We start from the raw sequence: 15,303 nt of genomic DNA, 5'->3' as shown, positions 1-15,303 counted from the left end.
GCTCAGCAAAACAACCAGAAAGTCTACGCTAGGTCTCGCTGATATATATTTTTGCGGAGAGAATCTCTGCAGAAAGCAGAATGGGATGGAGGTGGGAAAATGTCACTAGTGGTGGAGTCCCATTGAAGGTGATGAAAATATTGGAGGATGATGTGTTGTATATGATGCTGATGGGGTGAAAGGTGTCCTCTCTCAGAGTGAGGCCACATGCAAATTGGAGGAACAACACCCCATATTTTGCTTTGGCAGCTAACAACCCAGAAGAATGAACGTTGATTTCCCTAATTAAGTACCTCCTGCATTCCCTCTCATAGAAACATAGAAATTAGGTGCAGGCCATTCGGCCCTTCGAGCCTGCACCGCCATTCAATATGATCATGGCTGATCATCCAACTCAGTATCCCGTACCTGCCTTCTCTCCATACCCTCTGATCCCCTTAGCCACAAGGGCCACATCTAACTCCCTCTTAAATATAGCCAATGAACTGGCCTCAACTACCCTCTGTGGCAGAGAGTTCCAGAGATTCACCACTCTCTGTGTGAAAAAAGTTCTTCTCATCTCGGTTTTAAAGGATTTCCCCCTTATCCTTAAACTGTGACCCCTTGTCCTGGACTTCCCCAACATCTGGAACAATCTTCCTGCATCTAGCCTGTCCAACCCCTTAAGAATTTTGTAAGTTTCTATAAGAAACTCTCCTTCCTTCCCTTTCCCCCTCCCTCACCCTAGTCATCCTACCAGTTCCACTGTATGCATTTTGGTATCCTCTTATTATCACACCGTCCCTCGCCAACAATGGGCCATTATGGTCTCCACCGTTCCTGAGGTCATCTGTCGTGGTCCTAATTTGTTCTGGCATTTTCTCGCCTCCAGTTTATTTCTACCCCCACCTTTACATTCACTCTGAAGAAAGGTTCCGACCCGAAATGGCACGTATTATTTTTAACAAAATGGCTGCCTGACACTCTTACTCCAGCATTTTGTGTCTATCTTTGGTATAAACCAGCATCTGGAGTTTCTTCCTACACAATGCCATTGCTGTCATTTGACTTCCTCGATGTGATCACTGGGCCAAACCCCGCCTTTAGACGCTCAACGCTTCAACAGTCAGCGCACATACTACAAATCTATACAAGAGGAAGCCTCCCCTATCACACACTGCAGTACGCGGTGAGATATGGACTTCAGGTGCCTGCCAATCTCCTTCTGGCTCATGCTGGCCATCTCAGACTGTAAGTTTAATCAAAAAGAACCTGTCTGTTTAACTTTGTGCTTAATTTCTCTCTCTCCAGCAGAATCCCATCTTGCACTCTCTGGACAGTGTTTCGTTACTAAGTAAAGCTCTCTTTATAATGTTTGAAATATTAGCTAGAACAATCACCAAAGCACCAAACATCCAAATAAAGATTCAAAATATAGTTCACCTTGAGGTACTTCCCCTAACTGCTCTCTGCCCACCATTTTGTTTATCTTAGATTTTAATTACTTTACTCTAGTTATGGAGCAGAGACATGCATGTGAACCTTTGAGGTTTTCAATGTATATGTGTGGCGACTCTCTTTACGCTCAGCCTGAAATAGGGCATGCAGTCTTCTGCCCTCTAACTCCAGAAAGCTTCCTCTCTTCCTCTTAAGTTCGCCCTTATTTATTTGTCTTTGTCCTTAACTCAGTTTTGGTGTTTCAATTTATTTGCTTTGCTTTTCTTCCAACACTTATTTCAACGTCGCTCTCTCTGCAGATCAGTTGCTCTTTCTATCTCTTCATCTTTCTCTCTCTTCATCGTTCTCTCTCAAAATATTAGGGCCGCGCCATTTTCCGCCTTGCATCTTCACCAGAAGTGTTGTATGCTTCCTGCCACGATTTGATGCATTGTTTGACCAAACACTCTCTCTTTGTGAATCAACTTATTACAACTTGACAGCAGTTCCCAATCACTAATGGGCTCTGAGCCTTCAGACCCATTTGTTCTTTGATGGATTCCAGCAACTATCCTCACTCTACGCAGTCCATATTCCCAGGGCATGATTAGACATAGAATGAAGCTCCCTTTGCACATTTCCATCACATATTTCAGAGCACGGATCAACTACACAGGCAGTTTCCCCTTTACACTGACACATGGCAAATTACTGGGACATTCGATAGATATCAAGTAAACATGGGTCTCGTCTGTCCGGTTAAAATTTCCAAAGATACAGTTTTTAAACAATGTGAAGTTCTATTTACACAATCTCCCTTAGACAGTCTCATGGCACGGGTGAAATATGGCAGTTTAGGTTTATTATTGTCATGTGTACCGAGGTAAAGTGAAAACAATAGTTTTGGATGCTATCCAATCCGATCAGATAATACTATACATAAATATAATCAAGACAAACTCAAGTACAATATATAGAGGAAAGGGAAAGATACAGAGAGTGGAATGTATTTCTCAGTGTTGTAGAGATGAAGAAGGAAGAACCGGCGTGGGTCAAGTCTTGTTAGCTGATTTTCAAAGGCAGTTTGAAGTGCATGAGGAGTCAATGTGGATAGGCCAGTCTGTGTGGTGGACTGGGCGACATCCACTGCTAATCTTTTGTGGTCTTGTGCAGAGCTGTTCACAAATCAAGTTGTCATTTAAGCCGAAAATATGGTTTCTATGGTGCATCTGTAAAAGTTTGTAAGAGTCATTGGAGACGTGCTGAATTTCCTCATTTACAGAAGTAACAGGAAAGCTCTGTTTACCACATCCAATCACTCACTCCGAGGGTGCAGCTCAGATCTTTTCTTGTCACTCTTTTTCTCCTTTTTGAGTTCTCTCACTTTCTCACTATACAAATGTTTTTCCACTATTTGGCACTTAGTCTCTCTCACTCTGTCTGCTTGTCTTCCATCACTTCCATGGGTCACACACTCTGCAGATTAGTCTGTCTGTCTCTTTCTTTTCTTCCTTCTTTCTATCTCTCTCCCTCTCTCTCTCTTTCTCTCTCTCTCCCTCAGTTAGTCTCTCTCTCGTTCAACAACATTTCCTGCTTCATATATTTCCCAACCGCCTCCAGAATATGTTGCAAACCACTTCCTGCCACCATTTGATCGTTTGAGTAAACGCCCTCCCTTATCGCAGCTTAACAGCAGGTTTCTGATCTCTCACAAGGGCTTAGGCTGAACAAGAGTTTCAGGCTTATCATTTCTTGGTGAATTTCAATGCTTGTTCTTGCTCTGCACTGCCACAGTCCCAGGGCATAGGTTGGATGTGAGGATTCAAGCCTTTTTCCATCGGTTGTTGCGACAATAATCGACCAGACCACTGGGTTCCCAAAAACGTACGTTTTTATTGAGCAGAGTCTTTACATCAGTTCACCCGACCATAGACCAGGTAACCTGGCAAAGAGTAGCTACTCCTCTTCTTCAGGCATTACCTTATACACCTTTTTAAACAAAGCTTTCCTTCCCCCTTCTTATCCAATTACATTTCTTTCACATATTCCTTTACATCAGTCATCCATTAGCATGATGTCATTGGTTCTTCTTCAAATATGGGGTTGTTTTTCACCCTTTGTTTAAAGTTGGTTATCAGCAAAGTTGCTTAAAGTTGATCACCTCCAATTATGAAGTTGTTTGTTTTCCATTCTTTGCTAAAATCAGTTAGTCATTCTGCATGTCTGCAAGTTGTACAAGGGTAGTGGTTCTGCTATTTGTGTTAGTAGGCTTTTTGCACATGCAAGCTCAAATCTTAAGGTAAGACATTTAATAGAATTAGTGACATTGGCTGTCTCAATCTTTCCATAGCAGGATTTAACACAACTCCTCAGATGCAGAGTAAAACTCCCTGTATAATGTCCCATCACCAATGGGGCAGAGATTAAAAACAGAATAAAACTCCCTCTAAACTTACACAGATCTAGGACACAGGTTTAGATACTGAGTGAAACTCGAAGATTACGCTGCAGTCTTGAGGCAATGACACAGATACCTGTAAAATATGACAATGCTTGCATGGGAAGGTGAAATTTAAGGACCGGGGAGGTATTTCTTGTTTTTCTCTGGGAGAGGCACGTTGAAACCAGAAGTCTATAAAATGGAGGAGATGCAGGTTGCAGAACGGGGAGTCGTGTTTCTTGAGAATGGAGAACATGTAAGATTACTTGCATGGAAAGCCTCATCTTGACAACAGATGTAGTGGAGATGGAGAAACTGAAAGAAAGAGATGGTGTTCTCACAGGAGACAGGTGGAAGAGGTTAGTCCACATGGGATTCAGTGGATTGATTGTAAATATAAAGGGATAATTTGCTTCCGGAGATGAGACAGATAGGAAGGGGAGAGAAGTGTCTGAAATAGTCTAATCAAATTTGAGGACAGTCTGGAGGTGAATAGCAAAGGTGATAAAATTGACAAATTCCTTACAAGTGGAGGCAGCTCCAACTCTTTCTCCGTAACATTGCACATTACAACCTTCTTTGCCATGGCCCCCATGTGGTCTGATACATTGAGAGCCTTGTTCAGGACGAGTGACACTACTCACCTGATTTCAGGATGAATTCAGCCTTCCTATATATTTTAGAGACTGTAACAGTGGCAAAAATGAATGGTAGGAGGCAATGGGTGCAAGCACCCAGACACTGTGGGAATACAGGGTTTAGATTATTTTAAGAATCGGAGGTGCATGTAACAAGGGCAATGCAGTGACCAGGAAGACCCAAATCCACACATAGACTGAGAGTGATGTGAAGGTCCTCTGTGTGGAGCCACAGGAGATGGACAAGGTCCTTAATGATTTCCCATCCCTATGCCTTTCATGCATGTTAGCGAGCACGGGGAAGTCAATAGTGATGACTTGAAGAGAGCACATTATATCAGAGGAGCATTACACCACTACTGGACGTCTTAAAACATATAAAGATAAATCCTCAGGACCTAATTAAGTGTATCGTAGGACATTGTAGCAAGGTAGGGAAGAATTTATGATGCGCCTAGCAGAGATATTAGTATCAGCGATAGCAATGGTGAGGTGTTGGCAGACTGGAGGGTGGGCAAATTGTGTCTTTATTTAAGACGGACTGCAGGACAAGGCTGGGAAGTACAGACCAATGAGTGACATCAATAAGTTATTGAAGGGACGTTGCGTGCTTTTGTCACATTGGGCGGCGCGACCAACGTTGCAGCGGCCTCTGCAGTCCGTCTGTCTTTTTTTTAATTTTTGTCCCGTTGAATGTATAGTTTGTACTAGTTTTTATATTGTTTTTAGCTGTGCATATGTGGGAGGCGGGGGGGGGGGGGTAGAGGAAACTTTTCATCTCTTCCCTGTACAGGAGACCCGACCTTTTCCGTTGTCGTTGGGGCCCAGCACCGTGGAGCGGCCACCAACCGGAACGACCTGGAGGCTCCAGTCACGGAGCCTGCGAATTTACCATCGTGGGGCTGGCCGGCTTCGGAGTGTGGAGAGTTGTGGTGATGCGCGGCTGCGACCCGACTCCGGATCTCAGAGGCTTCAGCCGCAGGATCGGTGGACGGTGACATCGGGAGCTCGCGGGTCCCAGGTGGGAGACTGCTTTTTGGAGCACCCGCAACAGCAACTTCTCCCGCCCAAGTTGCGGGGTTGAAAGTGACCCAGAGCTGGGCCTTACATCGCCCGGCGTGGCTTTAACGGCCGCGGGACTTACCATCGCCCGCCTGGGTTCCAACATTAAGACCCGGAGCGGACCTTACATCGCCCGGCGCAGCCTTAACGGCCGTGGGACTTCCCATCGCCCGCCGGGGACTTTAACATCGGGAGAAGAATGGAACTCGGGAGAGACAAGACTTTGCCTTCCATCACAGTGAGGAGGAGATTCACTGTGATGGATGTTTGTGTAAATTGTGTTGGTTGCGGTTCTTGGTTCTTTTCTTGTTGTATGACCGCAGAAACCAAATTTCGTTTGAACTTCATTTGAGGTTCAAATGACAATGAATAATTGTATAATAATTGTATAACATATACCAATTGGTACAGTAACTCAAATTTCACTGCACCAATTGGTGTATGTGACAATAAATGTCCTTTGTCCTTTTGGAAAGACAAAGACTGAATAGGGATGGTTACTATGGCTTTGTGCTTGAGAATTTGTGTCTCAGGAATTTGAGTGAGTTTTTGACAAGGTGACTAGAAAGATGAAGATAGCATGATGGGTCTTGCCAATGTGGACTTTAACAAGGCCTTTGACAAGGTGCCACTTGGTAAGCTGTCCAGAAAGTTATATCACATGGTGTCATAATTGAAATATAATTGGCTTGATGGTAGAAGTGACTGGGTAGTGATATGCATTTGTTTTAAGACCGGAGGTCTATGACTCTAGGTGTGCTGCAGGAATGGGTACTGGGTTGTTCAACATTTATATTAACAATTTGGATGAGAACCAGCTGGCATTATTGGTAGGTTTGTATATGAAACTAAAATTGGTGTATAGTGGACGTGAAGAAGATTATCCATGATTACAATGGGATCCTGATCAACTAGGCCAGAGGGTTGAGGAATGACAGATCGAGTTTAATTCAGATAAATGTGAAGTATTTTACTTTGGTAGGACAAACCAGAGCAGGACTTACATAGTAAATAGTAGATAGGTATTGTAGGACAGAGAGACCTAGGGGTGGAGGCACATAGTATCAAAACAGCTGGACAGGGTGGAAAAAGGAGGTATTTGGCACATTTGCTTTCATCAGTCAGGATATTAAGTGCAGGGCATATTACAGCTGTACAGGATATTGATAATGCCACTAGTAAAGTAGTGCAATAGTTCTGATCTCAATGCTGTTGGATGATAAATTAAACAGGAAAAGATGCAAATAAAAACTTACGATACATGTTACCTGGTTTGAGTTATAGCATCATAGAGTCATACAATTCGGAATCAGACCCATTGGCCCAACATGCCCATGCCGACCGTGCCCCATGCACGCCAGTCCTACCTTCCTGCATTTGGCCCACATCCCACTAAATCTTTCCTATCCAGTCAAAAAAGGAGAGGCTGGATAGGCTACACTTTTTACGCTGGAGCATAAGAGATTGAGGGGTCAGCTTATAGATGCTTATAAAATTGTGATAGGCACAGATAAAGTGAATAAACATAGTCTTTTCCCAGAGTAGGGGAATATAAATCTAAAGGTAATATATTTAAAGTGAGAGAAGAAAGAATTAAAAAGGACTTTGTAGACAGCTTTTTCACATTGTGGGTGGTGTGTATATGGAACAAGCTGCCAATAGATATAGAGGCAGATATAATTACGACATTTAAAAGACACTTGGACAGGTGTATGGATAAGAAAGATTTTGAGTGATGTAGTCAAAATGCAGGCAAGGTGGACTAGCTCACTTTGGCAACTTGTTCAGCCTAGACTTGTTGAGCCGAATGGCCTATTTCAATGCTGTTAGTTTGATGACACCATAGAGGAACAAACGCAAGGATAGTTTTATAGTTCAACATGTTCAGGAACCAATGATGAAGAGGGCAATTTTAGACCCAATATTGTGTAAAATGGAAGAGTTAATTGATAATCTGCTATTCATTAGTCAAGTCTGAAGGCAACATAGTAGCGCAGTGGTGGAGTTGGTGCCTTACAGCGCCAGAGACCTGAGTTTGATCATGTAAAGTTCCACATCCAGTTATTGTGTTCTTCTGCTGACCTCCTCTCTTGTCTCCTCAGCTGGGACTGGGGCTGACCCTGGCCCTGTGATCGGAACTGTGGGACAAAAGGCCTTGTTACCTTCTGGGCTTCGAGTCAAAGTGAGCAATCTTGAGATTGTGTGGAAACACATGTCATCCAGAACCAGGGTACTGGAATATAAGAACGGGAAAATTAAAACCTATAACAACAATTACAAGGGACGAGTAAATCTTCATCCCAATGACTTCAGTCTGGAAATTTTAAGCCTACAGACACAGGACACGGGAGATTACGAGGTAACTGTAATACTGGATACGGGAGCAAAGAATGTGTCCACAGTCCAACTGGAGGTATACGGTGAGTGAGACCGCCACCAAGGGGTGTGGGTTTAACCATTTAATGAAACCCCTCATCCCACATAAATGATGAAGGCTGATACTGTACATTGTTTACTGAATCCCACTGACTGCCAGTGTCCAGAGTGGGGGGTGACGGTCCCAATGTAATGGGACTGGGGCAGTGCCAAGCTGGGGGACATCCCTGGAGACTGGGTAAGGGGCCGCGAAGGATCGAGCTGTCAACGGGGAACCTCATGGCTCCGAGGCTGGAGGAGCTGAGCACCGTCAAAACAGGCCCAACAACTGAACACTGGGATTCATGGGGTGCTGTGGACCATCATCAGCAGAAATGTCCTGCACACAGCCTGTAATCTCATAGTCCAGCACATCCCTCACACCACCATTACTGTCACCCAGTGGGGGTTATCCCTGGTTCACTGAGGAGCGCAGATGACATGCTGGAAGCAGCACCAGGTGTAGCTAAGCACGACGAGGTGCCAGCCTGATGAAGCTGTGACACAGGGCGACGTGCGAGCTCATCAGCAAAAACAGCCGCATGAAATAGAGCTAAGGGACCGCACTGCCCATGGCTCAGGTCACAGCTCTACAGTCATCTCGTATCTGGTCATGACTAGTGGTGGACAATTCAACAGCTCATGTGGTGAGGAGTCTTTAAGAACATCACCATTCTCAGCGATGCGGGAACCCTGCATGTGAGTGCTGGAGACAAGGCTGATCACCCACAAACATGCCCCTCCACAGCCGGAGGTGTGAGTGGATGATCTCCCTCTGCTTCCGTCTGTGATCCCTCCAACACAGAACTGTCCCCGGACTATTCAGTTCAGTCCATGTGATCCCAGGAAATGGTTGAGAGCCCTGGGGAGAGCAGTGTTTCCTGACAACATCACAGCTATAGTATGGAAGACCTGTGCTCCAGATCCAGTTGCATGTCTCGCCAGTGCAACCCAAGGATACGGGAACCAGAACTGTGTGCCATGCTCTCTGTGTGGTCTGCCAACTCCTAACTCACCCCTCACTCTCGCGTCTATGCCCTGGCCATCTCTCCTCTACAATCTCAGTCCTGAGTCTCAATCTCTACTAAAAAAATAATTAATTCATGGCACTCCACAGATTAGTTTAATTTAGTTTGGTTTATCGATACAGCATGGAAACAGGCGCTTCGGCCCATCTAGTCCACGCCAACCAACGATCACACACTAAGGACAATTTATGGAAGCCAATTAACCTACAAACCTGCATGTCTGTGGAATGGGGGAGGAAACCGGAGCACCCAGAGAAATCCCATGTGATCACAGGGAGAACACACAAACTCCATACAGACAGCACCCATAGTCAGAATTAATCCCAGGTCCTTGCTGTAGGAATGCAGCAACTCTACCACTGCGCTACTGTCAAACCCACGGAGGATGATGCCTGAGATCCCCAGCAGTTTTGTATTTGCTTCTGGTTCCAGCATCTGCAGTATTTTTTTGTTGTTTTAGAAACATAGAAAATAGGTGCAGGAGTAGGCCATTCGGCCCTTCGAGCCTGCACCACCATTCAATATGATCATGGCTGATCAATTTTGATCTTACTTAGATGGACTGGACTACTTTGCTTTCCATGACCTTGTTATTCTGTCTCTGTAGATCTCTGCTCTATCCTTTGTGATTTATTCTCCATTCTGATTCCAAAAATGTGCCCCACAGCAGATCGGAATAATTTGATGATTACACCCCCTGATCTGTGAGCTGATTGAGTCTCTGTGGGGGAGAGGGTGTGTGACCCGGGATCTGCACGGTGCCGGATTCACTCTGGAACACGGCACGCTATCCCAGTCTGGGTCTGTGCCCATCACAGACCCTCTAAACCTTCCATATCTGTCTAAACATATCCTATCCATGTACCGGTTTAAATGTTTCTTATAGCGATAGTACCAGCCCCTTCTACCTCCTCTGGCAGCTCAATCCATACTCCCAACACCCTTTGTGTGAAAAAGATACCCCTCAGGTTCCTATTAAATCTTTTACCTCTCACCTTAAACCTATGTCCTCAGGTTCTTGATTCCCCTACTCGGGGCAAGAGATTCTGCATTTACCCGATCTATTCCTCTCATGATTTTGTACACCTCTGTAAGATCGCCCCTCATTCTACTGCGTTCCAAGGAATAGAGTCAGCCTGCTCAACTTCTCCCTGTAGTTCAGGTCCTCAAGTCTTGGGAACATCCTCGTACATCTTCACTGCATCCTTCCCAGCTTGGAGTGGAGTTTGGTTTGGTTAACAGACAAAAACAATGCAGGAGTGTGGGGGCTATTTTCATGTTGGGAGATTGCGACTAATGAGGTGGTGCAGGGATCTGTATCCCTGTAATGGACGGGGGAATCGAGTGTAACCTACCCAAGCTCTAAAACTCTGTGCTGTGGGGGCTGTGGAGTGGATGTAGAAAATCTTTGGAAGATAGGATCAGGATAAATACATGGGCAGGGACACGGCAGGATTATAACATGGAAATGTGTGGTCATCCACAGTGTAGGGATAATAGAAAAGCAGAATCATTATTTAATGCGGAGAGACTTAAGATGTTGTTGTTCGGAAGAATCAGTGTTTCCTTGCACAGGAATCAGTGAAAGTTATCCCACAGATACAGCCAGCAATTCATTAGCAGAGTGCTGGTGACACCACATGTGGAATTTTGTGGACAGGTCCTGTACCCCCTCCACCCTGGGAAAGGATCTAATGGTGTCTGAGGAAGTGCAGCAAGGAACCACCAGATCAATTCCCGTGACTAGTGGGTTTGCCTCATGGGAGGATGAAGCAGACTTTGGAATTGAGAGAAAGATGAGGTGATCTCACTGAAACTTCCTTCCAGGACTCAGCAGGGTGGGTGTGGTGAGGGGGATTTCCCCTGCTGCGGTTTCTGGGACCAGGAGCCACCATCTGAGAGTCAGGGTTTTCTAGACTTTAGAGATACAGCGTTAAACCAGGCTTTTCGGCCCATCGAGTCCACACCAACCAGCATTCACCTCGTACACTCAAGCATTATCCTAGCCATTAGGGACAATTTACAATTTTACCGAAGCCAATTAACCTACAAACCTGTGTAAGAAGGAACAGCAGATGCTGGTTTAAGCTGAAGATAGACACAAAAAGCAGTGGGTGGAGCAGCATATCTGGAGAAAAGGAAAGGTGACGGTTCGAGTTGATAATATTCTTCAGACCCATGTTAATCAGAAGGGGCTTGACCCGAAACGTCACCTGTTCCATTTCTCCAGAGATGCTGTCTGACCCGCTGCGTAATTCCAGCTTTTTGTATCAACTTCTTTGGGGTGTGGGGGGAAACCGGAGCACCCGGAGAAAACCCACGTGACCATTCAGGACAGAGATGGAGAATATTTCATCCAGAGGGACTGAACCTCGTGGGGGTTCAGTTACTGAGCACATTCAAGACAGATCCTTGGGATTGCGTGTGTGATGGAAATGGACGGAAAGTGCAGGAAACTGGTGCTGAAGGAAAAGAAAGGGCCGTGATCTTATGTGGCAGGAAAAACAAGGGGCCGAATACCCTTCTCCTGCTTTTATTTCTATTTTACCACTTGATAAAATAATATGGAACCAGAGAGAATTCCAATGATGCAGAGGCATAAACAGGACACAGTGGAGAGTTTGTGGATGAGTGCGGACAGTGGTTGGGAAGGGGGCGCAGCACACGTGTAGACTTCCTCCAGCGACAACTGTCTGAACTGAAGGAGATGGGGAGAGTTAAACCGGTGGGTAGAAATAATTGGGATCGGCTTAAAGTTCTCTTACATCTGTTGGGGGCAGGTTGTTGGTTGTTGAGATGTCCACAACTGGGTCTTTTACTCATCTTTAATTTCTTTGTCCCAACCCCAGAACATGTGTCAGGAACACGGATCTCGGTTCAGCACAAGGGCATCTGCAACTTCAACCTGAACTGCTCCGTGACCTCTGGCAACCCCACCAGCTTCATGTGGTGGAAGGGAGGAGAAGCTCTGGGAAACGACAGCATCCATCACCTCCGGGGACAAGGAGAGACGATAGAGGTTCATCCTACAGCAGAGGACAGGAACGTTGAGTACAGGTGTGAGGCCACCAACCCGGGCAGTACAGGCATGGCACATATCTACCTGACAGACGTCTGTAAACAGCCCACATCTGGTGAGTGTCAAAGGGGGAATTGGTTTTTAGAAAGGAGCAGAGATTCCTTCGTACCCAGAGAGTTTATTTTTATGATTTCATTGATTTGTTGGGGCCAGGAACATCAAGCTGTGACACTTTCCATTGCCATCCCATTGATTAAAACAGGTTTGTTGATCCTTGGCTTTTCCCTGCTAAAGTCAACAACCATCTCTTATAGAAACAAAGAACTGCAGATGCTGGTTTCCAAAAAGTAGCACAACGTGCTGAAGGATCTCAATGGGTCACGCAGCATCTCTGGAGAACATGTATAGGAAACTTTGCAGGTCAAGTTTCAGCTCCTTGGCCTTGCTGTAATTGAGAGCAAGATTGGTGCTCTTGCGGCATTCAATGGAAATAGAGAGAATCCAGGGAATTATAAGCGGGTGAGCCTCCCATCAGATGTATGGAAGATATTGGAGATATTACTTCAGGATAGAATTTACTCCCATTTGGTAGAGAATAGATTAATTAGGGACAGTCAGAATAGCTTTGTACATGGATTTTAGGAAGGAATTTGATAGGCTGATGCTAGGATGATCCAGAGGATTAAGATGCACAGGATTAACAGTGACTTGTTTCTATGGATTTAGAACTGGTTTACAGATAGAAGACAATGGCTTGTGGTGGAAGGACAATATTCAGGCTGAAGGTTTGTGACCAGTGGAGTTCCACAGGGATCTGTGCTCGAACGTCTGTTGTTTGTTATACATATAAATAACTTGGGTGTAAACGTAGACAGGTTGGCTTGTAAGTTTGAAGATGACACCAGGATTACTGGGGTCATGGACTGTGAAAAAGGCAGGCAATGTATACAGCGAGATAGAGGTCAACAAGAGAAATGGGTGGAGAAATGGCAGAAGGAGTTTAATCCAAGCAAATGTGAGGTGTTGCACTTTGGAAGGTCAAATGTAACGGTAAGTATACAATTAATGGCATGATCCTCAACAACAGAGAGATCTTGAGTCCATGTCCATAACTTCCTGAAACTGGCAACACAAGTAAATGTAGTGGTTAAGAATGCATACTGTGTGCCTGGTTTCATAATTCTGGGCATTGAGTATGAGAGTCAACATGTCACTATGCTGCTTTATAGGCTTCTGTTTAAGCCACATTTGGTGTTTTGCATCCAGTTTTGGATGCCGCATTACAGAAAGGATGTGATGGCTTTGGAAAATTTGCATAGGAGGTTTACAGAATAATGCCCATATTAAGGGGTGTTAACTACAAGGAGAGTTTGGACACTTGGATTGTTTTCTCTGGAACACAGGAGATTGTGAAGAGACCTGATAGAAATATATACTATAAGAGACTTTTGGAGAGGCATCTGGATATGCAGGGAATGTAGATATATGGATTAAGTGCCAGACATTGTGGGCCAAAGGGCATGTTCTTGAGTTGTATTGTTCTATGTTCTATGGCGACCATCAAAATGCAGAGGACATATGCCAGTGAACATTACAGGGGTTACTGCTCTGAGAGCCCCTTGTCCAGACCTCCTGGTGAGGAAGCTGGAGTCGGAATGAAGATTTTCTCCAAGTGATTATCAAGTCAAAGCAGCCAATTAGTACATTCAACTTCTTCACCGATGCTTGGCCACAGTGGAGACTCGAATGGTTCCCCGTCCTCGAGGATAGAACTGAAAGCCACCACTTCAGACAATACCACAGTTAATGGAGCTCAAGAGATATAATTCCTCTCAAAATCAGAGCATGTATTATGCAGGTCCTGGGGGCAAAAAATGTTCACAAAGTGCAAAAGCATGCACAAGCACACGATGATCTGAAGCAAACTGCCTGGCAGAAGACATTGGACTTCCAAGGTCTCCAGCTGGAAAGGTGGAGCCAATAAAATAGCCACCCCACTCGAAGAGGAACAGAAGTGAATTATGTAGACACCCCCCCCTCGAGTTTGTATTTCCTGTGGAAAGATCACTGTTTATCTCCCATCCCTGAGGACCAAGATGTAATGAAACTAGCAAAGAGGTGGCTATGGTGATCTTGAGGACACTGGTTGGTTCCTTTGACAGGGTCTGCCAGTTCCACGATGTTAAGTCCTGCAGGCTCTCACAGTTGGAGATCCCAAAGTCGATCCCCAGCTAGAGGCCGCCAGCTCCACAATATTACGCCTCAGTACGGGCAGAGGTACGATACGAAAAAAAATCGCATCTCCGTCGAGGTAAGAGACCTTTTGAAGAAAAAAGCTCCTGTTTCCCCCCAACCCCCCCCCCCCCCCCACATAAAACAAAGCTAAAGGACCCAAAAAACATATTTAATACATACTAAAGACAACAAAGAAGGAAAAGGGAGAGACAGACTGTTTGCGAGGCAGCCGCAGCAGCGCCACCCGGTGGTCACATATGTGTATGATAGTGTAAGTGTGTGGGGATCAATGGTCAGCGATTGCACTTCACTGGCTTTACCTTGTACTAAACATAATTCGGTATTCGCTTATCATGTATCTGTACACGGTGAATGTTTTGATTATAATCGTATTGTCTTTCTATTGACTTGTTAGCTTGCAACAAAAGCTTTTCACTGTACCTCAGCACATGTGACAATAAACTATACTCAAAGTCAAATATACCAGTATGGAAAGTGGGTTGGGTGAGGGAGTTGATGGCTTTGTGGCAAGGCTTTCAGATGATACAAAGATAGTGGAGGGGCAGGTAGTGTAGAGAAAACAGGGACTCTACAGTGAGGCAGAGGTTCACTTGCAACGCCTCCAACATCATCTACTGCATCCGCTGCTCCAGGTGTGGACTCCTGGTATCGGCGAGACCAAGCGCAGGCTCGGCGATCATTTCGCTGAACACCTCTGCTTAGTCCGCCTAAACCTACCTGATCTCCCAGTTTCTCAATACTTTAACTACCCCTCCCATTTCAACACTGAATTTTCTGTCCTGCGCCTCCTCCATTGTCAGAGTGACGCCCAATGCAAATTGGAGGAACAGCATATTTCGCTCGGGCAGCTTACACCCCAGCGGTATGAACATTGACTTCACTAACTTCAAGTAGCCCTTGCTTTCCCTCTCTCTCCACCTCCTCCCCCGTCCCAGTTCTCCTACCAGTCTTACTGTCTCTGTCTACATATTATCTCTGTACCACCCACTCCCCTGAAATTATGCTGAAGGATCTCAAGCCGAAACATCA

General features: G+C 45.2%; 1 protein-coding gene across 1 annotated transcript; it reads left to right on the top strand.

Moving 5' to 3' along the window:
- Positions 1-1,123: 1,123 nt before the first annotated feature.
- LOC129708733 (CD48 antigen-like) lies at positions 1,124-14,137 on the top strand. The gene is made up of 3 exons (XM_055654690.1): positions 1,124-1,230; positions 7,659-7,976; positions 11,849-14,137. Exons 1-3 carry the CDS (start codon positions 1,176-1,178, stop codon positions 12,367-12,369), a joined length of 894 nt encoding a protein of 297 aa, XP_055510665.1. The 5' UTR covers positions 1,124-1,175; the 3' UTR covers positions 12,370-14,137.
- The last annotated feature ends 1,166 nt before the right edge of the window (positions 14,138-15,303 follow it).

The sequence above is a fragment of the Leucoraja erinacea genome, chromosome 24, assembly GCF_028641065.1.
Source record: "Leucoraja erinacea ecotype New England chromosome 24, Leri_hhj_1, whole genome shotgun sequence".
Taxonomy (NCBI): Eukaryota; Metazoa; Chordata; class Chondrichthyes; order Rajiformes; family Rajidae; genus Leucoraja; species Leucoraja erinaceus.
The sequence above is the reverse complement of the archived record's forward strand: the minus strand, read 5'-3'. Positions and strand labels throughout refer to the sequence as shown.

What these genes read in the sequence shown, in the direction of transcription:
- LOC129708733 (XM_055654690.1), top strand. Translation starts at nt 1,176, where the DNA reads ATGGACTTCAGGTGCCTGCCAATCTCCTTCTGGCTCATGCTGGCCATC. An exon ending in CATGCTGGCCATCTCAGACT is followed by an intron (nt 1,231 to 7,658) that starts GTAAGTTTAATC and finishes TTGTCTCCTCAG; the next exon opens with CTGGGACTGGGGCTGACCCT. An exon ending in AGTCCAACTGGAGGTATACG is followed by an intron (nt 7,977 to 11,848) that starts GTGAGTGAGACC and finishes TCCCAACCCCAG; the next exon opens with AACATGTGTCAGGAACACGG.